We start from the raw sequence: 26,183 nt of genomic DNA on the forward strand, positions 1-26,183 counted from the left end.
TCGGCAAGCGTAGTCAATGCGTTCAATAAGAGAGAATTCTTCAACGCTTTACTCCATGACTTTCAGGGCATACAGTAGGTTTGAGATACAGCTACGGAGATAATTTACTACATGTAATCACTGGTGCTGTTCAACTGTTGACCATCTTTAGAAGTAGACAGTTTACATGAGTGTTTTTTTATGCCAATGGTACATGCATCACCGTTGGCACAGGGTGCAGATACATTTGATCTATTGATCTGGTGAAGATAAAGTTCTTATGATTGGTGGGGATAAGGCAGGTACATGACCTGCATTGGGAGAAAGGGAGGGAGAGCATGATACAGAATGCAAAAAACACAGACACCAACACAAGTTTATTATTATATTATTTATTTATCTTTGTACAATGTAATTACAATACAAATATGTAGGTTTAAATACAAAATTCTGTAAATAAAGAATAAAAATAAACTCCACTGGTTTGTTATTACTACACTATGGTTTACAATCAAGTTTATGAGGTCATTTAGTTTCTTATTCTGAACGTCATTAACCTACATTTTAATTCAGAGGGCGTGTAAATAACGGGAATTTAACGAAATAAAAACAGCAATTTCATGAATGACTATGTTTTTTCTCTTAAAAGACGGGGAGAGAATTAATTTCGAAAATCGATTTGTCTAAATGAGCAAAAACATGGGCCCCTCACTGGTGATTTATATCTTTGCGAAAGCGAATGGATGTCAGCCAGTATTGTGCCGCATGTAAAAATGACAAAGCCTGATTGGCCGAGTCCTAAGGAGTTAATGACCAGGAGAGCGGGATGGATGGAGCCTGTTTGTCTAGTCGTGGTGTCCATTCAATAACACTGGTCCCCTGGGTCCCACTCCGTCTCACTCCCAGACACTCATGTTGTCTGGGGCAGGATCGTACATAAAGCAGTATTATGGCAAATAGCATAAAGCATCCCATCTAAGCACATGCGTTTGCCCCGCCTTGACCTGCCAATGGAAGTCCTGCCAAGTGGGCTAAAATTCCAATATGGGGTTGTAGCTATAGTATACTGCATATTTATTGTCTTTGTGTGTTTAAACTAAAGTCACGGAAGGAAATGCTTGCCTCTTTTGAGATTACGATCAAACAGTAAAGTATTGTTTCTAAGGAGCGCTAAATGCATGGTGACTATAATTCTAACAGAAGTGCCTTTGTTTGGGAGCAGTGAAAGGAGTTTAAAGGAATGAAACAACCAGTCTGTTTAACATACCGTTGCCTGTATGGTATTTGATTAATCCACCTCTTTCTTCTTTCATCTTTTCTCAGTTCATCACAGCCTTTCAATAGTCCACATCCTCAAACTCATTCTCACATGCCCTCGTTCTCTCCGTCTATCTTTCACCTTCTCCTTTTCTTTCTCTCTGCCTCCCGACTATCCGTATCACTTTCATGTCTTTGTTTGCCCTCTTCAAAGATGGATGCCTTCCTTTGTCTATTTAAAGTGGTAAATGACTCATCACTTCCTCTAGCCATCTTTACTCAGCCTGGTAGAACACACACAGCAGGTGCCATAACTTCTGCCCGTCACAATGGCCTCAGGACAAGAGCCTGGATCCAGAAGCCTCTACAAACTGACTGTAGTCCCATTATGTCAGAAGTGCAGCTTGACCCAGCCCACTGGGCACACACCGATTGAATCAACGTTGTATATACGTCATTTCTATGAAATTGCGTTGAACCATCGTGGAATAGACGTTGAATTGACGTCTGTGCCTATTGGGAGGCACTACTTTTGCCCAAGGCCCTATACGGGAATAGGGTGCCATTTCAAACGCAGCCCCAGTGACAAAACAACATCATAACTCACCCCAAACTTACCCTCTTTATGTTACGAAGTGCTCAAGCTCTCCCATCCCTCATCTCTTAAATCTTAGGCTCAACACTTCCAAATAGATTCTCATGGTGTTGACTGACTACACTCGTACGTGGGTGACTACTACCATGTTTTAGAAAATAATGCAAATCAACCAACCAACTTGGAATGTGCCGCACTATTTGGACCCTTTCCAGAATGTTCTAGGGTTCTAGTGTATCTGCCCTGCAGGTGGAGTGGCACTGGGACAGAGGGGTGAGGTCACCATGGTGATTTAGCTAACAGTGACTCATTTGGGTTGAATAGCAAATTGGCGGTTATACATGGATTGGTAATAAATAGAGTGTGAAAAAAGCATGCTATTTACACTCGTTTCCAACCTCTCGTTTCATGACTCACTCCCTCTCTTTGCTCCCTCTGCTGACACACTTACAGCTGCTAGTTATTTTCCTCCTCTTTCCAGTTCCACAAAAATAAATACAGGGAGAAACAACAATGTAAAACTATAACGGTTAAACGCTAAGTAAAAATCATAAATATAACCATTTTGGCAATCAAACTGTCTGTCACTCTTATTGGTCAACGCCTCCTTTGGGGTCTCTACCATCGAGTTGTGTCATTGGCTAGTCAACCAGGGCCTTTGCTGTGCTTGGGTAACATCGACAATCTCTCTGTGTCTCATCTCAGTGTCATTTGATGTATCCATATTCTCTGGCCCCTCCACAGATCCCCACTCAGAACATGATTGCTAGAAATCCCAGGGAATGCATCGCGAGGAACACCATACACAGTCATCATGTCCCCCCTGCATTCAGACCCAATTTACATCCTGGGGTCTCAACAGAGGAGGAGAAAATCAAGAAAAGGGGGAGGGACAGCATTTAGAGGCAGGGGGCTGGAGGGGGGGAGGGGAGTGGTTCATTGTTGTTGGGTGTCTGCATCATCATAGTCTATGCAGTGGGCCGACCTGGGTTAATACAGAGTTAAAGTTCGATCTCAAAGGTCTTTTGCAAGTCATTGGAGAAAGGGTTGGGCGCCGCCTTGGGTTGCAATTTGGTCTCCAGCGCGGCCCACTTTGCCTCAAAGCGATCAACCTCCTGGGCATTGGCTGGGGGCGGGTTGGCCTGCTGTGCGCCCTCCGGTGGCCAGCTGCTGCTATTGCTGCTGGCGCAGTTGCTGCTGGTGCCGTTCTGCATGATGGTGGCAGGGGAGGTGGGAATGTTGTGGGGGAGGCCGTTGACGGTGGGATGAGCTCCGAAGGGTGGCATAGGGAACCCGCCCGGTAGACCGGAGAAAGAGTGGCGGTGCCCGCCGGTGAGCGTGCCCATTTTGGGCCCTGTGCCCATGCCCATGGAAGGCCCGCCGGTAGAGCTGCCTGCCGTGCAGAAGACATTAGCCACCATCTGGGAAGGCGTGATGCCCACCACAGGCACACTGGCGTTGGAGTACGTCATGCTGTTGGCCAGGGCGGGCATGTAGGCCTGCATGGGTACAAACGCTGGCTGCAGGGGTGGCTGGTTATACAGGCCCACGGGAGCAGGAGTGGCATCAAACGCCAAGGGAAAGGGCTGCATGGAAGTGGGCAGGGAGCCAGGTACCCCTGGCATGGTTGCCCCCGGCATGGATGCCCCCATTATGGGCACACCTGACATAGGTGAGCCAGACATAAGTGGGTTAGACATAGGTGGCACAGACATAGCTGCGTTTGACATGGGTGGCCCTGGAATGGCAGGGGTGGGCTGGATGGGTGGCGGGGGCAGGTTGGGGGTCTGTTGCTGGGCCTTGACGGCCTGGGCCACCTCCTCCAGCCAGCGCTCAGCCTCGGAGGGCGTCCTCCTGTGTCCACTGTGGACAGGGGACTGGACCGGGGGCTCCGCCTGCATCCAGGAGGACGTGGCTGTGGGAGAGAAGCAGAGAGCAACACTTCAATCACATGTTACATCAACTCTGCTGCTGGATCTCTCTACTGCTTTACCATGACAAGCACAGAGGACACACACACACATCCTATTCAGCAGCCTTTTCTGATTAGGGCCGGGATTCAACGCAAAGGTTGAGCCGACATGCGCAGCGTTTACCAGGAACGGGATCTCTACAAACATCAGGGAAAGGGACTTTGAAAAGCTACATTGCCGGCTGTATAGTGACCTACGCTATAGCACACCACAGAGATACACACAAATAACACACTTTTCAGGCAAATCAGCCTTACAAGCATTAGAAGCAAATCGGCATTAGAAACATTACAAATACAAAGAAACATTACAAATATAAACAAATTCCGAATGCAAAGTTGGAGTTAAGCTGTACAATACATGTTAAGCCAGACTAGAGCTCATAGAGAGAGAATGATAAGGTAGTCAATGAGTTACCTTGCAGGGGAGCGGGTGGAGGGGGGATGGCTGGGGGCACCGTGCAGGCTGGCAGGCCGTTGGGGGTGGGGTTGGAGAAGAGTTCCTCAGAGGGCCTGGTGAAGGAATGGTTGATCTGGCTGCACAGAGCGTTGATGCTGCTGTCTGCCTCGCCACACACAGACAGATCCATCTCTGGGACTACAGAGGGGGAGAAGGATTTTGAGGATTGGCTTTCCTTTGGATGATTTGATGGCAAGATTAAAGTCTCGGGCCAAACATACACTTATATAATGATTTGGGATTAAAGTACATGACACCGGATGTAAACATTTCTAAGCCCTTTATTGAAATGTAATCTGTTCCCATGGTCCTATGAGGTCTACATCATCTTTTGGACTTCAAAGTAAGAAAATAAAAGTTCCTCTGTAACACACCCGGCCAGTCTGTTATTCATGCATGAGATTCTATCGCCAGTAGATAAAAAAGAGCTCATCATTTGTGTAATTGCCCTATCAGTGACCTGTACCTGACAGAGAGAGTGAGCTAAGCCTGTGGAGAGCAGAGAGAGTTGTGGGGCCAATCAGAATCAGAGGGGTCAGTGGTGGATGTAATTCCTCCCGCTCCACTGTCTCTCTGTTGGGTCCTATTCATTAGGGCGCACCATAGCAAAACCTTTTGCAATGGAAAATGAAAATGGCCATTTATTATTGGACAGGTTTAAGTAGTCACTCCCTGTTTCAGTCCGTTTTCTTCTGTTTGGTGCCTAATGAATGACCCTGCTTAGAAGAACTACTCTGGGTGCAGATGTAGTGTCTTTCTGTCTGGAGACAGCAGTGTGTCAGGCCTGCCTTGTAAGGTCCCTCTTTCTGAACATTTGATTGGCCCATAGGGTTCAAAGAGGACGGGAGAAACTGTGGGGTTTCTCTGTGTAGTAGTGAAATGTGTGTGTGAGTGTGTGTGTGTGTGTATGCCTGTGTGTGTGCATGTGTGTGTGAGTATGTACATCACTGTGTGTGCATGTGTGCGTGTGTGTGTGTGTGTCTGTGTTTGTGTGTACTACAATCTCTGGATCTATGGCTGTAGAGGGACTGGTCTAGTGGAGACTATTTATAGACACATTGTTCACTGACGGACTACTGGGGAAGGGGGAGCTAGTGAAATTAGCTGCTACTGTGTGTGTGGGTGTGTGTACATGTGTCCTGTGCTTGCGTGTGTTCATGCTTGTGTGGCTTCTATTGCCAGCTAAGTGTGTGTGTCGGTGTGTGCGTGTCTTCTTTGCATGCGTGGGATTCAAATAGGTACAGATCCTATACGAAAGAGAGAATCTCTGGACACAACGCTAGTACTGCTACTGCTACATACATGAATGTAAATAGATGTCAGGTACAATTGTGCTGCAACCATCAGAGGTGAAATGTGTGTTTATTAATGATTAAAGGCTGAGGTCTGCTTATAATAACTATAATCAACATAACTGTGAGGTTTAATCTACCTCACTACAGCAGGAACAAAGCTGTGCTGGGAATCCTAATTATTATACTTGTTAAAAATAACCATTACATGGACTCAGCAATCACCCACAGCAATCAGCCACAGCAATCAGCCACAGCTTTAATAACACACTGATGATCAACTTCAGTGCTATTATGACCCCGATCAATGAATCTCTGGCTTCACTTGTTCCTGGTCAAATACCAATAATTATAAACACCACCATACTTTGTCATAAGGGTTCAGAGTTTTTCCTGACCCATGATCTGACCAGGAAAAAGTCCTGAATTATCCTTGGTCAGGTCATGAAGACAGGAAAACTCCAGGCTCTGATTGACATTAGCCTTGATTTCCAGGCTTCCTCTGAGTGATGAACACGACATGGAAGGGTGGCATTGCAGAACTATGTTGTCCTAGACTGGTGAGGCTAACCACTCTTTGTCCTAGATCGTAGAATGTAGAGACTTAGATAAGCTAACATGAAGAGGTGAGGCTAACCACCCTTTGTCCTAGATCGTAGAATGCAGAGACTTAGATAAGCTAACATGAAGAGGTGAGACTAACCTGGGTTCTTGCTCTGGAAGTCGGCGGTCTTGCGCTGCAGGTTGGAAGGCAGGTCGTTGAGGCGCAGCGAGAGCTGCCTCTTGAACGGCGAGTTCTTCCCGCTGAGGGCCGGGAAGCCCCGGAAGGAGCCCTGCCGCACCAGCTGCTCAATGGGCGCGTGGCGCCGCGGGATTGCGTGCTCCACCCCCTGCCCCACAGGCGAGGCCGCGCCCTCAGGGGGTGAGGAGGTGCCAGGGGGGATGGCTGGGATGGTACACGGGGGCTCTGGAGAGTACAATTTGCTATGGTTAATGTTGGACTATAATGACCAGGGTTAATGTTTGACTATAATGACCAGGGTTCATGTTGGACTATAATGACCAGGGTTCATGTTGGACTACCATGACCCGGGTTCATGATGGTGTCACGCCCTGACCAGGGGAACTCTGCTATTTTGGTCAGGGTGTGGTATTTCTATGGTTTATTTTCTATGTTTTGTTATAGCCTTTCTTTGTGGTTTATTTCTATGTTGGGCTCGGGGTGATTTCCAATCAGACAGCTGTCGCTTGTGAAGTCTGATTGGGAATCACATTTAAGTTCCTTTCCCCCCACGATGTTGGTGGGTTGTTGTCTCTTTTGTTTGAGCAGTTAATGATCAGGCATTTTCTTGGTTTTGTGTACGTGTTTAATTCAGTGTAAGAATAAACATGTGTTGCTCTGTATTTTGGCTTGTGTTCACGCTGATTGTGTTTATGCTCTAGTGCGTGGTTTTGCGCCGACTGTTTTCTGTCCCCTGTGTTTGGGGCACATTGTTTTGTGTGCGCTCTGGATCGCTGTTGGGGTGGCTTGTGTTTCGCCGTTGTGCTCATTAAAGGCCACTACCCTGTATCGCTGCTTCCTGCGCTTGATTCCTCACCCACTACGCCCAAGCTTGACAGATGGACTATAATGACCCGGGTTAATGTTGGACGACCATGACCCAGGTTAATGTTGGACTATAATGACCAGGGTTAATGTTGGACTATAATGACCCGGGTTAATGATGGACTATAATGACCCAGGTTAATGTTGGACTATAATGACCAGGGTTAATGTTTGACTATAATGACCAGGGTTAATGTTGGACTATAATGACCAGGGTTAATGTTGGACTACAACTAGTAACCACTACAGCCAATAACACTGATAAAGGTTACTACCTGCCAACATACAGTATATGTGTTGTTACACTTCAGAGTGATTGAGATGAACAACAATGACGATCAACAGTGAGTGAATCCTGTTCCTGTTAGCTCTATAACATAGGCCACATTTGACTTTCCAGTAACTTTCCAGTGATACATTAGAATGTGAGTGACAGCTGTTTCTGTCTGTGTGTCTGTGCTGCTCTTCATCTCCTGATGAGACATACCTTTCTTCTTGTCTTGCAGCTGCTTCATGATGTCATCGCGCTCGCCCCCCTGCTGGCTGGACGACGTCACGCGGAACGAGCCCTCGCGCACGAAGGAGGTGCGGCTGGCGTCGAACGAGGCTGTGACGCCGCACTCCTTCTCGCGCCGCTGCTTCCTCTCCAGACAGGCGGCGAAGGCACAGCCCACGGCGTGGCTCATACGCTCGCCCTGGTGACCACAACACACCCGGTCAACACCCCTCCTCAACACCCTTTTGGTGTGTCTGTGTACGTGGGCGCATGCATCTTTGCGTGTCTGTAAAACTCTGTTATGTGTGAATGGGCACTATACAAAAAAATACACAATTGACAAGTCTGAACGTAGCCTAAAGCCAGTCAATTTCCCTACTGGAAAATGCTTTATCAAACCAGAACCATGTCTGTGAGGAATGACTTGGCACTCCGTTTTCATTCCATCATGCTATAAAAGTGGCTATCACCCTGGAGGAAATGTGGCTCAGAGTGCCAGGAGGTCACAGTCGATAGCGCTCCAAGAAGCAATTGAGATAGAGATAACCCTAGAGTAATCCTAATCTTAATCTCTGGGCGAGCGATGCGGGGATTGGATTAATCTAGTCGCTGGGCCTGGGCCTGGGCCCACTCACACACACAGACACAGACACACACACACAGACACACACACGCACACACGCACACACACACACACACACACACACACACACACACACACACACACACACACACACACACACACACACACACACACACACACACACACACACCGAGTCCTTCAGGGCCATGAAGCAGTGGCAGATCCAGCGGCGTGTGGTGCCGTCACGACAGATGTAGGAGAAAGCCTTGTCATAATTGCGGTCGGGCGCACAGAAGGACACCTTCTCAATGGTCTGGTCTACGATGAGGTCCTAAAGTCAAAGAGATGACGTGTTACAGAAGGCTGATTTGACCACGTCATAAATGAAACATCACACATTACATGGTAGCCTATAGATAATGCATGTGATTAAAACACTCCTACTAAAATGTAATGTCAAATGTCATTATTTGGTGAGGAAAGATAATCTCCCGAGAATCAACCTTTGTTACTCTCAAGTACTAAATATTGTTTACAGCTCTACAAAACATATTCTAAAACATGGAGAACCACTTTTTCTCTTGTTCCAGAATCTGTATCAAGTTCGTTCAGGAGACTTGGCTAGTGACTATAGGGGGAGGAAGGGGCCCCTTCTCTTACCCCCCCACCCACCCCTAGTGGCCCCTGACACCCTTTGAGTCAGAGTGGAAAACAAGAGATGAAAGGGAAATGGGGCTCACACACTCATCCAGGGACTTCCTTCCACTCTTCTATCGGGGAATAGGAAGAGGGGAATGAATGAAGTGGGCAAGGAATAAATAACAGTATTTTCATTCAGAGCCAATTAGTAGATGAAGAGAGGCTGGTGGGGGAAGTGAACGTCTGGTTATGTGTGTGTGTGTGTGCGTGCGTGCGTGCGTGTGTATCCGTGTGTGCGTGCTGGGTTGCCTAGGGGTGGATGGAGGTGAGGGGTGTGGGGTTGTGGGGGGTGGAGGATCACTCAGAGGCATGTCACTGAAAAACTGAAAGGTGGCACAGTGCTGAGTCATGTCACATGGGTCAGATATGGAGGTGGAGGGAAAGGGGCTTTCTTCTCTGTGGCGGTGGTGTTCTTTGACATTGACTTTGAGAGGACCAGGAGATGGGATTACAAGAAAGGGGGGGGGGGGTGCTGAGGGAGGATGGGGGGGGTCCATTTGTCTACTGCCACACAGGAAACAAAAAAGACTGCTTAGTGTGACAGTTTCTCTCCCCCCCTTCTTTTCTCTGGCCTGAAAAGAAAGGTGGGTAATTGCACTCGCAATAGGGGCCCCTAGCGGCCAGACAGTCCTGTCCTGAGGTGTGTGCGTATGTTTCTGTGTGTGTTTCTGTGTGTGTTTCTGTGTGTGTTTGTCAAATAAAAATGAAACACTATGTGTGTGTGTACTGTCTCCCTCCCCTACCCAAAGCCCCCTTTGACATCCATCACTAACACATGTCAAGTGTGAAAACTCAGCAGTCCGGCCTAAAGTAAGTCTAATCTGGCCTGCGAGGATAAACACAGTCATCGGGACAGGCACGCGGTGCGGCCCTTTTGCGCTGAGCCTGAAGGGTGACATCATCAATCTCAGGCCAGAACTGAGAATGGCAGGTGACCTGGGAAAGGGCTGGGGTAGAGAGAGAGCTGCGGGATGGGTAAGGAGAGGCGGGAGAGTAGCCGCCGAAGAGGGGAGAAGGTGGAGGGTAGAGGGGGAATGCTCAGGCTTCTGGGCGGCTGCCAGCTTCTCGCCTGCTGAGCAGTTCTCTCTTTGTCTTTCCAACATACGTTTCCTACTACAGACATAGGATCTTAATTTGAGGCAGTTTGCTACAGTAGAATAATTATCCTGCAGCAACAGGAAATTGTAATTATTATGTGGATTATAATTAATGGAAATCTTTTTAGGGGTTGATACATTTTTCGTAAGGGAGCATCAAGTCTGACATTTTAAAGTGGAAATTACAAACTTCGGAAGCCTTTTTAAACCTCAAATATACTGCAAAGTTCTGTACACTTGCTCTGTCATACGAACTCTGGACTTACAGAGCTAGAGACCACGAACAGGGGTATCTATGGTTCCAGGCTACTGGTTCATGTTTAGCCACTGTTTACATCTGGAAGCAGACTGTGTTTATTTGTATGTATGATTAGCACACACGTTTATGCTAACAGCCCTGCAGGCACACTCTTACCTTGGTTTTGTCATCCACCACTCTAAGACCGTCTGCCGACACCCACAGAACTGCTTTCACTGTCTTCTTCCCACTCTGTGGAGAGACAGAGAGAGAGAGAGAGAGAGAGAGAGAGAGAGAGAGAGAGGGAGGGAGAGGGAGAGAGGGAGAGGGTGGGAGAGAGAGAGGTTTTCTGTAGTATTATAAATGCAAGAGTTCTAAACTTCCTTAATAAGCACAATGTCTTGAGTAAAAACCAAATTGGATTTATACGAAAACATTGCATGACTGATCATATTTCCACCCATACAAGACTGTTCTACAAAGTTAATGAAAGTGGTGTAGGGGGTAAAACATATGACACAACTAAATCTGACTGGCAATACGTGCAGCATCAAAATTAGCAAGAAAATCAGATAATTCTTTAACCATGGGCAGGGCCTTCACCAGGGTTGCAATCTCAGCCCTGTGTTGTTCAATATTTACATAAAAGAATTGGCTACTATTCTAGACAAATCCTCAGCTCCTGGTCTAAGTCTCCACAATTCAGAGGTTAAATGCCTGCTCTTCGCAGATGGCCTGTGCCTGCTGTCACCCACAGCACATGGCCTACAGCTGAGCCTGGACCTGCTAGAGCAGTACTGTCAGACCTGGGCCCTGGCAGTAAACCCCAAAAGTACAAAGATATTGATTTTCCAGAGAAGATCCAGATCTCAGGGAATTAGACCAAAGTTCTCAATTGGTACAAAATACAGAGTACTGCACACACTACAATTACTTAGGTTCAAAATAAGCTCAACTGGATACCTAAATGAGTCAGTGAATGAACTAAGAGAGAAAGGCAGGGCATTATACGCCATTAAAAAACTAATTCAAATTTAAATACCTATTCAAATTTGGCTAAAACTATTTGACTGTGTCATTGAACCAATTGCACTTTATGGCAGCGAGGTGTGGGGTCCACAAGATTTCACCCAATGGGACAAACACCCCATTCAAACCCTGCATGCAGAGTTCTGTAAGATTCTCCTACATGTCCAGAGGAAAACTACAAACAATAAACGCAGGGCAGAATTAGGCTAATATCCACTAATAATACAATAAAATAAATAAAAAAGAGCAATTCAGTTTTAGAAACATCTAAAATACAGCGACCCCCTCTCATATCATTACCAAGCCCTGCAATGCCAAGAGCTGAGAATAAAAAAAGTCCCCTCATCCAGCCGGTCCTGGGGCTGAGTTCACAGACCTGTTCTACTAACACACTGGAGCCTCAGGACCCTCATCCAGCCGGTCCTGGGGCTGATTTCACAGACCTGTTCTACTAACACACTGGAGCCTCAGGACCAGAACATCCAATCAATCAGAATAAACCAAATTACAACATAGTCTAAACCAAACTACATGACCTATTGGGAAACACAGCACAAAGCAAAATGCAGTGCTATCTGGCCCTAAATCGACAGTACACCGTGGCTAACTATTTGGCCATGGTTACTGATCAAAACCTTGACAAAGTACAAGCTCAGTGAGCACAGCCTTGCCATTGAGAAGGGTAGACACAGGAAAACCTGGCTCCCTGTAGAGGAAAGGCTGTGTAACCACTGCACAACAGCAGAACCTGAGACGGAGCTGCATTTCCTGACAAAATGTCAAAAATATAAAACAATTAGAGAGTGTCATTTCCCCAAATTTGAAACCCTTATTCAAGGTTTTAAAGACCTCTCTGATGAGGATAGGCTACCCATCCTGTTGGGGGAGGACGCAGAGAGCTGTGGGTTGGCAGCGCACTACATTGCTGCCTGCCATAAGTTGAGGGACAGTGTCTGACAGACCAATAAACCTGCACATGTCCTCAACTGTATGATTATTGTTATTGTTGAATGTATGGTTATATTGACCGTTGGTTATTGTTGTTACTGTTGTCCCGTTGACAATTTTTTATTCTCATTTTTATTTATTTTTATATTGTAAATATCCAAAGTAAGCTTTGGCAATATGTACATTGTTACGTCATGCCAATAAAGCGAATTGAATTGAATTGAATTGAGAGAGAGAGAGAGAGAAAGAGAGAGAGAGAGAGAGAGAGAGAGAGAGAGAAAGAGAGAGAGAGAGAGAGAGAGAGAGAGAGAGAGAGAGAGAGAGAGAGAGAGAAAGAGAGATAGAGATAGAAAGGACAGGTGTAAGGCAGTGTAATCCTCACACTAGGTCTATTATTAGTGGTCCCTGGTCTTGGGGCTGGGAGTTAGCCCTGCTGCAACACTAGGGGCACTGGCAGCACCAAGGGGCTTCCAGTCCCACCACACCACAGAGCCATTCTATCACTCTGGCCTGGCATCCGCAGTTGTGAACTTATGTGACTGATGCTGCAGGGCTGGTGCAGTCAGATCACCAGAGGCCTAAAACATATGGCTGTATAGTAGATCTAAGGCTTTTCATTGTCCTCAAGTGGCAATAGTGGAATGCATGTCCCAGTTGTTCTGTTTCTCTGTAGGAGGCAGTAGATAAAGAGAAATAGAGGAGGGTATCCTACTGAGAGGAGCCAGCTGGGTGTCTCTCTTCACAAGCTTCTATCTATTCAGCAGGGGGCACCAGAACAAGGCTAGGTTAAAAATACCATCAAAATAAGAGGGTAGCTGGGAGAGCAGTTCTCCTGTACTCCAACTGAGGTGTGTGTGTGTGTATGTGTGTGTGTGTGTGTGTGTGTGTGTGTGTGTGTGTGTGTGTGTGTGTGTGTGTGTGTGTGTGTGTGTGAGAGAGAGAGAGCGAGAGAGAAAGAGAGAGAGAGAGAGAGAGACGAGGGAGACTTAGTGCTGCAGGAAATGACTTTGAAAAAAAAGCGTGGCAAACCGATAAAGCGTCAGTATTTTGCATAATCCTAAAGAGAAAGAGCGAGGGGAGAGTAAAGGAGAGGGGAAGGAAGAGAGTTGAGGCAGTGAGAGAGATGAACCAGAGGAGAGGAGTAGGAGGATGTAAAAGATAGAGAAGCGTGTGAAAAATTAGGTAACGCGATGGAGAGAAGGTAGGGGGAGAGGAAGAGGAGAGCCTCTGAGAGAAGCTAAGAGTTCCTCCCTGACTACCAGCCAAAGGACAGACATTTCAGACAATCACTATACTGCAGGATGAAGAGAGAGAGAGAGAGAGAGGGAGAGAGAGAGGGAGAGGGAGGGGAATAAGTGTATGGACAGGTAAAAGAAAGTGACCAAGGAAACGACAGGGGTGCTGCAGACTTCCTGATGAAGGGAAAAAGGCTAAAGGATCGAAGAAACACACACACACACACACACACACACACACACACACACACACACACACACACACACACACACACACACACACACACACACACACACACATATAAGTACCCTGCTGAGCAGTGGACAAAGCCCATGGAGGACGATGGGGGGGAAAAGGAGTCAGGCTGGGAAAACAAACAAGACAGTGAAACACCGGAGCCGTCTCCAGGCTTCTCCATGGGTCTAGGCCTGCTGTCCCGACTCCTTCCCCAAAGACAGAGCCCAGAGGGCGGGAGAGCCTGGGAGCTGACAGGGGGGTGTCACCTCCTTCCTGACCCCACTCTGACTGCATGCCACCCTATCCCCAAGACCCTGTCTAGTATACCAGGCTTCTCAGCAGCACTGGCCCGGGCATTAGCACATGCTATGGTGGCTTTTTCACTCTTTGCAGCTTGTGCTTGTGTGACCCGGCCTGTTCTGTGTCACACCGTTCGCACGGCCTGGGCGAGCCTGCCTTCCCAGGGGGCCGAGCGGCTGTTCTAAAGCTGTGGTACGGGGATGGTGAGGTCTGAGTAGCTGAGCTTATTACTGATTCTAAGGAGGGCTCAGCTCCGATAGGAGAAGAAGCAAGGGGCTTAGATTAGGAATTTACTGCTGATGCTTGGGGTGGGATTGGGCTGAGCTTCAAGACAAAATAGAGGTAGAGGGCTGAACAGGAGAGGAGATATGGATCTGGAGATAAGAGGAGAGGAGATATGGATCTGGAGATAAGAGGTAAGAGGTGAATAAGGGAACAGGGGGAATTGGAAGGAAAAAAATTGAAAAAGGTGAAATGAAAAAAGCAGACAAAATCTCAAGACAGGGAACAAGAGACTGCAGTGGTGTGTGTATGTGTGTGTGTGTGTGCATGCGGGTGTGTGAGTGTGAGTGCTTGCGTGCATGTGTGTGTTGGACGACTGTATACGTGCAAGGTGCAGGATATCTTATAATGAGTTGATAACTCCACCAGGATAAGAATACCAGCCTATACAACAAAACATGGCAGCTTACATAAACATACATAAAAGAGAGGTATCAGCAGGGGGGTAGAGTGGAGGGATACTTACAATTTTAAGCTTTTTCACAGCCTCCTCGCATACATGCATCCCTCTGGATTCCTCCACCTCCACCAGACCCAGGTACTACAGATAGAGATGGAGAGAGAGAGAGAGAGAGAGAGAGAGAGAAACAACGAGAGAGAGATGGAGACAGAAACAACGACAGAAAGAGAGAGAATGAGAGATACATTAAAACTCAGAGATGCAAAGGCTGTTATGAAGATTTATACAAACTGCATGAACACACAACTATGCCCAAGTACCCTATGCAATGTAGTTAATCTCCTCTGCATTCACATGATCCCAAAACAGTGTAAGTCAGTCCATTCCAAAGTGAGCCACCAGACTGTGTCAGCTGCTAATAATGAGGATGAATGAGGGAGGATAGAGTCCTTTTACAGGATTAGATTTCCAGTCCCCCAGAGTTCCCTGTGGTGCGTTGGAGGCCCTTGGAGAGACAATTAAGTTGCCAGAATGTTTTTTTGTCAAATACAAACCCATTCCTCTGAGCCAAGCTAGCAGAGTGGAAAACATTCTGAAAAAGTGCCTGAAATAGATTGTATACTATCTTTCCGCAGAGGCCTTTTGAAAGCATGAGTCACTTTATTTACCCCATTTAGAGTTATGTGTGGCTTAGTGAGTGTGTGACAGAGAAAATGAGAGAGATAGAGAGAGAGAGGAGGGGAGAGGGGGAGGGGGGGGGGAGAGAGGGGGAAAGAGAGAGAGGCAATGTTCCATCAAAAATATTTCATCACTGAGCAGATTTTAGGTCTTCTGAGCGCAAACTTGAACAGTTGTGAAAATTCTGTGCAACTTTCGGTGTACGATTACTGTGAACGCCTAGGCTGTACTCGCTTTAAGTTAGTTTTAACAGTGATCAAGTGGCTATTGTGGCTATTTGATCATAACGTAGGCCTAACAGAGTGGCCAACCATCAAAACAATGGAGAAAATGTCCTTCAGACAAGTAGGTAACTGAAACTGTTATGTTTGATGCAAGACACCACTTTACAAAATATAAAATGCATTATTATTCCCATACCATTATTACAGAGAATTAGACAAATGATGCTACCCTCTGCCTATTGGCTACTGCCTATTGGCTAATTAGTTTATTCAAGCCTGTCTCAAAATACAACACTGCCCCTTTAAGACAAAAAAAAGCTCTTTACCTGACTTGCTTTTCAAAGATGTATAGAAATACACACCTTTCGTGCTATTGAAGGAAGCATTGCTGACTACAAATGATCTATAACTGGGCTATTAACTCACTAATTAGCAAAGGACATTAACAAAATGTACACGTGGCTACATGTAGCTCTCACCTTCATCTCAAAACAAGTGTATCTACTCACGGCTGCTCATGCTGTAAAAACAGTCCAGCTCAAAGTGAATGGCACAGATCCATATATGGCAATGGTCTATTTGTATATATGCCTACTGTAGCTCTGATTGGTTATGCTGCACCGTTCTGTGTAGAGTATGTGCTTGTCAATACCATAGAATCCTACTCCAATGCGATCTGCCTACAACAAAATCTCTTGTATAGTTAGTTTTGCATACTAAGTCTTACATAGTTCATTTTGTTTCGGTATGTGGCATTAAAAGTGGCTAATATTGTATTGATTCCATCACAATTCCCGCAGTAAAGGGACATGCTGAGTGAAGTTAAATCTCGTGCTACTCCGCGCGTGCTGATATTTCTTCTGTACAACCTGGGAAACTCCATGCCCACGTGCAATTTAGAGGGAACATTGGAGAGAGGGGGATAAAGATAGAAAGAAAGAGATGGAGAAAGAGAGAGAGACAGAGAGAGAGAGAGAGGCCGATACCCGCTAATGATCAAAATCTACAACCACCTAAAAGGAAGCGATTCCCAAACCTTCCATAGCAAAGCCATCACCTACAGAGAGATGAACCTGGAGAAGAGCAAGCTGGTCCTGGGGCTCTGTTCACAAACACAAACAGACCCCACAGAGCGCCAGGACAGCAACACAATTATACCCAACCAAATCATGAGAAAACAAAAAGATAATTATTTGACACATTGGAAAGAATTAACAAAAAAACAGAACAAACTGGAATGCTATTTGGCCCTAAACAGAGAGTACACAGTGGCAGAATACCTGACCACTGTGACTGACCCAAACTTAAGGAAAGCTTTGACTATGTACAGACTCAGTGAGCATAGCCTTGTATTGAGAAAGGCCACCGTAGGCAGACCTGGCTCTCAAGAGCAGACAGTCTATGTGCACACCGCCCACAAAATGAGGTGGAAACTGAGCTGCACTTCCTAACCTCCTGCCAAATGTATGACCATATTAGAGACACATATTTCCCTCAGATTACAAAGATCCACAAAGAATTTGAAAACAAAACCGATTTTGATAAAGTCCCATATCTACTGGGTGAAATACCACAGTGTGCCATCACAGCAGAATGATGTGTGACCTGTTGCCACAAGAAAAGGGCAACCAGTGAAGAACAAACACCATTGTAAATACAACGTATATTTACGTTTATTTATTTTCCCTTTTGTACTTTAACCATTTGCACATTGTTACAACACTGTATATATACATAATATGACATTTGTAATGTCTTTATTCTTTTGGAACTTCTGTGACTATAATGTTTACTGTTCATTTGTATTGTTTATTTCACTTGTGTATATTATCTACTTCACTTGCTTAGGCAATGTTAACATATGTTTCCAATGCCAATAAAGCCCCTTGAATTGAATTGAATTGAGAGAGACACCTTGTGTAGCCTTTGGCCTGCCTCCAAACACAACTGCTAGGTGCTCCAAACAATTGCTGCTCTGCTCTTGTAGCAAGACGGCCCCGACAGACACGCTCGCCTTGTTTCTAGCTCTATAAGAGCACCTGCACCTGCTATAACACCTGGAAATCTGTGTAAGCGACCAATAAACGTACATTTTTATAGACCTTTTTAAAAGCTTTTTGACGAGGACCCCAAAGAACTTGCGGTGCGTTTGTAAACAACAGCTGTTCAGTTGCAGCTGTAAGCGAGCTATGCTAGCTAACTTAGTCTAGTTCAGGGGTAGATCTCGAGCTACCAGTAGCTACCAGCCCAGCCATGAGTAGCTTGCCAAGCAATTATGAAAGTACATGCATTCTTTCATTTGTTCCATTACAAACAGTCATAAACAAAAAACTCCCAACTATTATCCAATCAAACACACATTTACATTATGCCACCCTAGGTTTGCCACTATTGGCTTAAAAAGCCAAACATAAAATAATATCTGCCAATTAATTTCCAGCAATATTGCCCGACTGTCTGTTTTGTGTGAGCGTTTGTTTATCACTCCATGAAGCCAGATAGCGATGCTAATGATAACCGTCTTGTGGGTAGACAGAAAGACTTTCCCCAATAACCTCAATTAAATGTTAACTGCAAAGTAAGCTTGCCTCACAGAACTATATCATGATTCGTTGTATCAATTGGGTGGGTGTTGTTTTTTAACTCCGCCATGACATGTGCTGCAGCAGTAGGCCTAACAACATCAACATTGCTAGACCGAGACCAAAGACAGTACAATGTGAAGATAAGATAAATCTGCTTCTCCGATAAGACTCCCCGAACACACTTGTAGGTGATGTCATGGCGACATTGGGTAGCTAAACTCATGCGTAGAAACACCTAATCGGTTCTAACGGTCATCGCACGCCGAACTGCACATGTGCAGGCCATCAAATTAAAGGCACTATTTCGATGTAAAGTCGTTTTTTGACCAAAATGAAAACGTGTCAGTTTGTCACTCACGAGGTTGGAGTAATAACATGTTCAACTACTTAAGACATTGGCTGGAATCTAGGATGTGCCTTTAGATTTCAAGAAAATTAACAAGTAAGGAAGACTTTTTCACTTCTCTCATTTACTTCTCAAACCCCAAACCCTGGTTGGATACCCCTGGTCTAGTTTCTCAAGGTTAAAGTTAGAATTACCATAGTAGTTGCAGGTGGGAAGGTCCTGACGACCAGGGTTTAATATATTTTTTTTTATTAATGTTTATAGATTTCCAAAAGAAGCATTGCAGCGGGCTGCATTGCATGCATGGATAGTAACGCTAGCAACAGGAGGATGTGGCGCCGGGATGTGTAGCACACTGGCAAGGTGTTTATCAAGTTAACTATCTATTCTAGGTAACGTCAGCTAGCTAGCTTCATGAGGAATGCTTTTCCAACAGTCTTGAAGGAGTTCCCACATATGCTGAGCACTTGTTGGCTGCTTTTCCTTCACTCTGCGGTTCAACTCATCCCAAACCATTTCAATTGGGTTGAGGTTGGGTGATTGTGGAGGCCAGGTCATCTGATGCAGCCCTCCATCACTCTCCTTCTTGGTTAAATAGCCCATACACAGCCTGGAGGTGTGTTGGGTCATTGTCCTGTTGAAAAATAAATGATAGTCCTTTTGTGGAAATTCTTATTATGTGTCTCCTCCTGGGCAGCTCACAGTAAGGGTCTGGTCTGGGCGGGTCCTCGTCCTCTTTAGGTCAGATGGGAATTTCCCTCACACTTCATAAAACACCACCGGTTTTTCTCGCAGACCCCCACTGGAAAGCTCCGCAGGCAGAAGTAATCATCCGGTTTGTGACGTCAAATGTTGTGACGTCAAATGTCGTGGAAATTCTTACAGAGGACAATCAAAGTCAACCTTAAATGAATTATTGTTTAGTGTCAGCACGCTGGAGAGGTTCCAACAAATGTAATGCACCATAGTACACATGTCAATCAGGAGCTCTGCCTGGGCAGTCCCAGCAGTTGTCTTATATACGGGCTATACACAGACAAGTTATATTTGCATGATTTTGCATAATTAATTAATCATTCATCCAGGTGACAGACCAATAGTGTTTCATAACATGTGACAGACCAATACCTCACAAGGCTTATATATATATATATATATATATATTTGTGTAAATATACAGTACCAGTCAAAAGTTTGGACACACCTACTCATTCAAGGGTTTGTCTTTATTTTTACTATTTTCTACATTGTAGAATAATAGTGAAGACATCAAAACTATGCAATAACACATGTGGAATCATGCAGTAACCAAAAAAGTGTTAAACAAATCAAATATATTTTAGATTTTAGATTCTTCAAAGCTGGCCTTGATGACAGCTTTGCACACTCTTGGCATTCTCTCAACCAGATTCATGAGGAATGCTTTTCCAACAGTCTTGGAGGAGTTCCCACATATGCTGAGCACTTGTTTGCTGCTTTTCCTTCACTCTGTGGTCTAACTCATTCCAAACCATCTCAATTGGGTTGAGGTCAGGTGATTGTGACGGCCAGGTCATCTGATGCAGCACTCCATCACGCTCTTTCTTGGTCAAATAGCCCTTACACAGGCTGGTGGTGTTTTGGGTCATTGTCCTGTTGAAAAACAAATGATAGTCCCACTAAGCGCAAACCAGATGGGATGGCATATCGCTGCAGAATGCTGTGGTAGCCCTGCTGGTTAAGGGTGCCTTGAATTCTAAATAAATCACCGACAGTGTCACCAGCAAATAACCCGCACACCCTCGCACCTCCTGCTCCATGCTTCACGAAGAGAACCAAACATGCGGAGATCATCCATTCACCTACTCTGCGTCTCACAAAGACAAGGCAGTTGGAACCAATAATCTCACATTTGGACTCATCAGACCAAAGGACAGATTTCCACCAGTCTAATGTCCATTGCTCGTGTTTCTTGGCCCAAGCAAGTCTCTTCTTCTCATTGGGGTCCTTTAGTAGTGGTTTCTTTGCAACAATTTGGCCACAAAGGCCTGATACACACAGTCTCCTCCGAACAGTTGATGTTGAGATGTGTCTGTTACTTGAACTCTGTGAAGCATTTATTTGGGCTGCAATTTCTGAGGCTGGTAACTCTAATGAACTATTCCTCTGCAGCAGAGGTAACTCTGGATCTTCCTTTCCTGTGGCGGCCCTCATGAGAGCTAGTTTCATCATAGATCTTGACGGTTTTTGCGACTGCACTTGAAGAAACTTTAACAGTTCTTGAAATATTCTGTATTGACTGACCCTCAAGCCTTAAAGTAATGATTGACTGTCGTTTCTTTTTGCTTATTTGAGATTTTCTTGCCATAATATGTACTTGGTCTTTTACCAAATAGGGCTATCTTCTGTATACCACCCCTACCTTGTCACAACACAACTGATTGGCTCAAATGTAATAAGAAATAAATAAATTCCACAAATTAACTTTTAACAAGGCATATCTGTTAATTGAAATGCATTCCAGGTGACTACCTCATGAAGCTGGTTGAGATAATGCCAAGAGTGTTCAAAGCTATCATCAAGGCAAAGGGTGGCTACACTGAAGAATCCCAAATATAAAATATATTTTGATTTGTTTAACACTTTTTTTGGTTACTACATGATTCCATATGTGTTATTTCATAGTTTTGATGTCTTCACTTTTATTCTACAATGTAGAAAATAGTAAAAATAAAAAAAAAACTGTAATGAGCAGGTGTGTCCAAACTTTTGACTGGTACTGTATACTATTGGTTTACTGTTAGAATTGGTTGTAAGACTACAAAAATACTTTTAAAAATAACAATGCATATACCTAGAACATGCAAGGCCAACCTTGCTGCTAGAGATCTAGCTACTGGGTGTGCAGGTTTCTGTTCCAGCCCTGCACTAACACCTGACATTCTGCTGATTATCGGTATTGGACACTATTCACTTAACTTTCTTTGGTCATTGAACATTCCCTGTTTGTCTGTTTTATTTGGTTGTCACTCATTTTGTCTGATGATATCGCACAGATCTGAAGCTGATGTCCTTGATCATTGGCGTGGGTGTAAAAATCCCTTTATGGCTGACCTAGGATGCAAACCCTGTCCACAACAGCACTTCATACCCACAAAGCAGCGTCCATTATCCTACCAAAACCATGTGACAACCAAATAAAACAGATAAACAGGAAAAGTTCAATGACCAAAAAATACACTGTACTTAATTCAAAGAATAAACACTTTATTTCATATCATACAAAGAACGCCTATGTACAGTAGATGGTTGGTGGGTTTAGACATCAATCTTCCTCCAAAACAAGAGATGATTGAATAGTTAAATGAATAGCGTCTAACACAAATGATACTCAGAATGTCAGGGCTGTAATGAAGGTAGGCCTTAAGGATGACATGCACAGGACAGAGACATTACTAGCAAATATCACTATCATGAGGTAGCGCCGAAAGGAATATATTAAGGTTCACTTGATTTCATTTCAAAATACATGTTGCTTGAAATAAAGTTGCAATTTGTTTGCTTCATGCTATGTATCGTCCTGGTGTAATTATACGCAGTGCAAAATTATCCTCACAAAGTGTCACCACTAGCGTTTGTATTATAGTCTTGCAGCTAGCTTTACTACAAACCACTAGCTCGGTCTCATAACATGAGGTCGATAATACGTGCCTAGCACAAGCTAGCGGTTCGTTAAAACTACAGTATATTTCTTAATTGAAACCTAGTGGGCCATACACTTGGGTAAAATATAGTTTTGTTTTGAAGGAAGCAGATGAAGAGCTAGGAGAGAGATTGGTGAGGGGGAGAGAGGCGTTGATAGTGGGGTAATGACTGCTGCTAGCTTTTCCTGCTGGAGATCTGAAGCACACCATCATGGGTCTTTTCCATTAGAAACGTTCCCTCCTCTCTATCCGCCCCCCCTCTCTCTTTCAATCTCACTCACCCTCTCTATCGCTGCCCTCATCCCTCACTTCCCCCATCCCTCCTCCCCTGTGTCCCTCTTTCTCTGTCTCTTCTCTCTTACTGTTCCCCTCTCTGCTACCCTAGAGCAGCACTCTGATAGTAGGAATCTACTCATCCACTATTCTGTTCTATACAGTTGCATATAAGGATCCATCCATCCTACGCATAGACTACAGCAGAGATTTTGGGGAACCAGAGTGGAATTACTAAGAGCGTGCTTATATACCACAATGCAGTGGGGCTGTCGTATAATGCTTAATTGGGGAGAAGGCAAATCACCTCAGACAAAGGAGTGGAAGAGAATCACGCAGCAGTTTCACCAGGGAGGAGGTAGAATTTATTTCTCCCCATCCATCCTTAGGCACTATTCACTATTGATCTCTCCCCATTCACTGGGCCCCCAGAAAGACAGAGACAGCTAAGTCTCATCACCAGAACTAGGATCATCATTACTGTCAGGTTCTGTTCTGATCCACTGATCACACTGCCACGGGACTTCGGATAAGAGTAAAAGTAAAAGTCAGAACTAAGTTAGATCTAAGGCTAGAGTTAGGTGTGATTTTGTAAGACGAAATACAACTTCCTTCCCTGCTGTCCCAGATAGTATACCAATTTAATCATATACCTCAACATTTTGAACCAAAAGATTAAGAGTAATAATAGTTAGGCTGAGGTTTAGTTAAGAGTCAGTTTAAGACCAGGTCCCAGAACAGGGGTCTCAGTCTTACCCTTACGGGGAAGTTGCATTTGCCCTTGCGTACGGCCTCCTCGTCGGCCTGCCACTGGTGGGGTCTGCTGGCCTCCGGCACGTAGGTGGGCTTCTTCCTGCGTAGGCTCTGGCGCAGCTTATTCATCTCCGGGCTCTGGGGCTCCCTGTTGCTATGGAGACAGAGACACACAGGGGGGGCGAGGTCAGTATGTGTTAAGTGTGTGCTCGTGACAGCCATGGGGGGGAAACGGCAGTGACAAGAAATGACACCTCTGCTCTGAAAGCGAGAGAGACAACTATGGTAGCCCAGAGGGGCAAACCCTTTTTTAAAGAAAGAAAGTGTTTGCCCCTATGGGCCACCATAGACAACACTGTAACTGAGATAAATTAACGATAGGTGTGTGAAAACGCTACTACAATTTAATCCATGTTATCATCATTAAATATCTATACAGAGCTATATCTGTTCGATTTGTTTAATCACATTTCCATCAATGTTTAGGGTTACAGGTAGAGCTAGCCCACAAAGCCCAGACAGTCCTTTCATCCTGTGGGCTTTGAACATCGGAATTATTTCCGGATGTAAACACACACACACACACACACACACACACACACACTTAATTAGGCCATTCAGCCTGAATACCTCATTTGCATTGGTAATTTCAACGTCTTCATAATGAAACATGATGACACTATCAAAACAAGTCCTGTTTAAAAACGCTAATGAGTCTTTTTTTTGTGGGAGTCAGTTTCTCGCTGTAGGAAGTATGAAAACTGAACCAGAAAAAGAGAAACATCTCAGAATACCGCACGGCCCAGTTTAAAGCGGAACAGATATCCTCTCAAATGATCTTACCATCTTGGGCATCTCGGTGGTCTTGCCCCAAGCTTCGGCATTCCTTTCTCCTGGCTTTCACTAAGTATTTGTCTAGTGGGTGTGTTGAAGTCTTTCCAACAGTATGATCAGAAAGTATAATCAGCTGATCTAGATAAAGCTCTTCCAAAGCAATCTGTCAGCCCTGTAGAACTGTTCTCCTCCCGTAAACACACAGGCTAAGCTTTATATACTGACTCAAACACACTGTTACTAGATAAGCCTATGACACACACATTCACACACTCACCGCTTCCCATAAGCTCTGTCACCTTACGGGATGGGTAGCAGGTGTGAGGCATGGCACGGCGGAAGTGAAAGTGTGTGTAAGGTTGGGTGTGTGTACAGGCACATTGGGATCTGTTTACGTGCTGCGTTTAAATGAGCCTGGTGTCGCTGGCATTGCCGGCATGCGGCCTCTGCCAAGAGCGGCAGGTCCCTCAGAGGCCAGGCGGGAGGGGTGTTTCTGAGCAGCATGCTGGCAGCGCGGCACCTGGCCGGCGCCCCCCACTGGAGCAGGTGCAGGGAGGGGGGCGAGGGGCAGCTGGCGTCAGATGTCTCCCCAGGGAAGGAGCAGGGGAGTGGGCTTAGAGACATGGGGGGACCAGCCCAGGGAGGGGCCAGGGCGCTGGGTGTTCTGCTCCAGTTTCAGGCCTGATCTAATCGACTTGCTATGAGGTCATGTGATCTAACGGCTGAGCTCCTGCCAAGGAGGCGGCAGAGGGACAGAGGGGATTAGAAGGAGAAGTATAGACGGAGAGAGAGTGAGAGAGATGAGTGTAAGAGAGGATAAGAGAAGGAGAGAGAGAGAGATGATTGTAAGAGAGGATAAGAGAAGGAGAGAGAGAGAGATGAGTGTAAGAGAGGATAAGAGAAGGAGAGAGAGAGAGATGAGTGTAAGAGAGGATAAGAGAAGGGGAGAGAGAGAGAGAGATGAGTGTAAGAGAGGATAAGAGAAGGAGAGTGAGAGAGAGAGATGAGTGTAAGAGAGGCTTAGAGAAGGAGAGAGAGAGAGATGAGTGTAAGAGAGGATAAGAGAAGGAGAGTGAGAGAGAGAGATGAGTGTAAGAGAGGATAAGAGAAGGAGAGAGAGAGAGATGAGTGTAAGAGAGGATAAGAGAAGGAGAGAGAGAGAGAGATGAGTGTAAGAGAGGATAAGAGAAGGAGGGAGAGAGAGATGAGTGTAAGAGAGGATAAGAGAAGGAGAGAGAGAGAGATGAGTGTAAGAGAGGATAAGAGAAGGAGAGAGAGAGATGAGTGTAAGAGAGGATAAGAGAAGGAGAGAGAGAGAGATGAGTGTAAGAGAGGATAAGAGAAGGAGAGAGAGAGATGAGTGTAAGAGAGGCTAAGAGAAGGAGAGAGAGAGAGAGAGATGAGTGTAAGAGAGGATAAGAGAAGGAGAGAGAGAGATGAGTGTAAGAGAGGCTAAGAGAAGGAGAGAGAGAGAGAGATGAGTGTAAGAGAGGATAAGAGAAGGAGAGAGAGAGATGAGTGTAAGAGAGGACAAGAGAAGGAGAGAGTGAGAGAGAGAGATGAGTGTAAGAGAGGATAAGAGAAGGAGAGAGAGAGAGATGAGTGTAAGAGAGGATAAGAGAAGGAGAGAGAGAGAGATGAGTGTAAGAGAGACTAAGAGAAGGAGAGAGAGAGAGATGAGTGTAAGAGAGGATAAGAGAAGGAGAGAGAGAGATGAGTGTAAGAGAGGATAAGAGAAGGAGAGAGAGAGATGAGTGTAAGAGAGGATAAGAGAAGGAGAGAGAGAGAGAGATGAGTGTAAGAGAGGATAAGAGAAGGAGAGAGAGAGAGATGAGTGTAAGAGAGGATAAGAGAAGGAGAGAGAGAGAGAGATGAGTGTAAGAGAGGATAAGAGAAGGAGAGAGAGAGATGAGTGTAAGAGAGGCTAAGAGAAGGAGAGAGAGAGAGAGAGATGAGTGTAAGAGAGGATAAGAGAAGGAGGGAGAGAGAGATGAGTGTAAGAGAGGATAAGAGAAGGAGAGAGAGAGAGATGAGTGTAAGAGAGGATAAGAGAAGGAGAGAGAGAGAGATGAGTGTAAGAGAGGATAAGAGAAGGAGAGAG

The 26,183-nt window shown here is 45.3% G+C and overlaps 1 protein-coding gene across 3 annotated transcripts in view; it reads right to left on the reverse strand.

Moving 5' to 3' along the window:
- Positions 1–360: 360 nt before the first annotated feature.
- The window catches only part of LOC115206103 (numb-like protein), a 73,267-nt gene continuing 47,444 nt past the window's right edge, over positions 361–26,183 (reverse strand). For 2 of the 3 annotated variants that reach the window (XM_029772695.1, XM_029772693.1), the window contains exons 2-9: positions 23,252–23,402; positions 14,773–14,847; positions 10,452–10,526; positions 8,431–8,571; positions 7,649–7,856; positions 6,259–6,522; positions 4,222–4,401; positions 361–3,746 (exon numbers count right to left, since the gene is read on the reverse strand). In XM_029772695.1, the coding sequence (XP_029628555.1) occupies positions 2,833–3,746; positions 4,222–4,401; positions 6,259–6,522; positions 7,649–7,856; positions 8,431–8,571; positions 10,452–10,526; positions 14,773–14,847; positions 23,252–23,377 (1,983 nt within the window). In that variant the 5' untranslated portion in view covers positions 23,378–23,402 and the 3' untranslated portion in view covers positions 361–2,832. Of the gene's footprint in view, positions 3,747–4,221; positions 4,402–6,258; positions 6,523–7,648; positions 7,857–8,430; positions 8,572–10,451; positions 10,527–14,772; positions 14,848–23,251; positions 23,403–24,091; positions 24,267–26,183 lie in introns of those variants that run through there. The other variant, XM_029772694.1, reaches the window with a different exon arrangement.

Source organism: Salmo trutta, chromosome 13, assembly GCF_901001165.1.
Source record: "Salmo trutta chromosome 13, fSalTru1.1, whole genome shotgun sequence".
NCBI lineage: Eukaryota > Metazoa > Chordata > Actinopteri > Salmoniformes > Salmonidae > Salmo > Salmo trutta.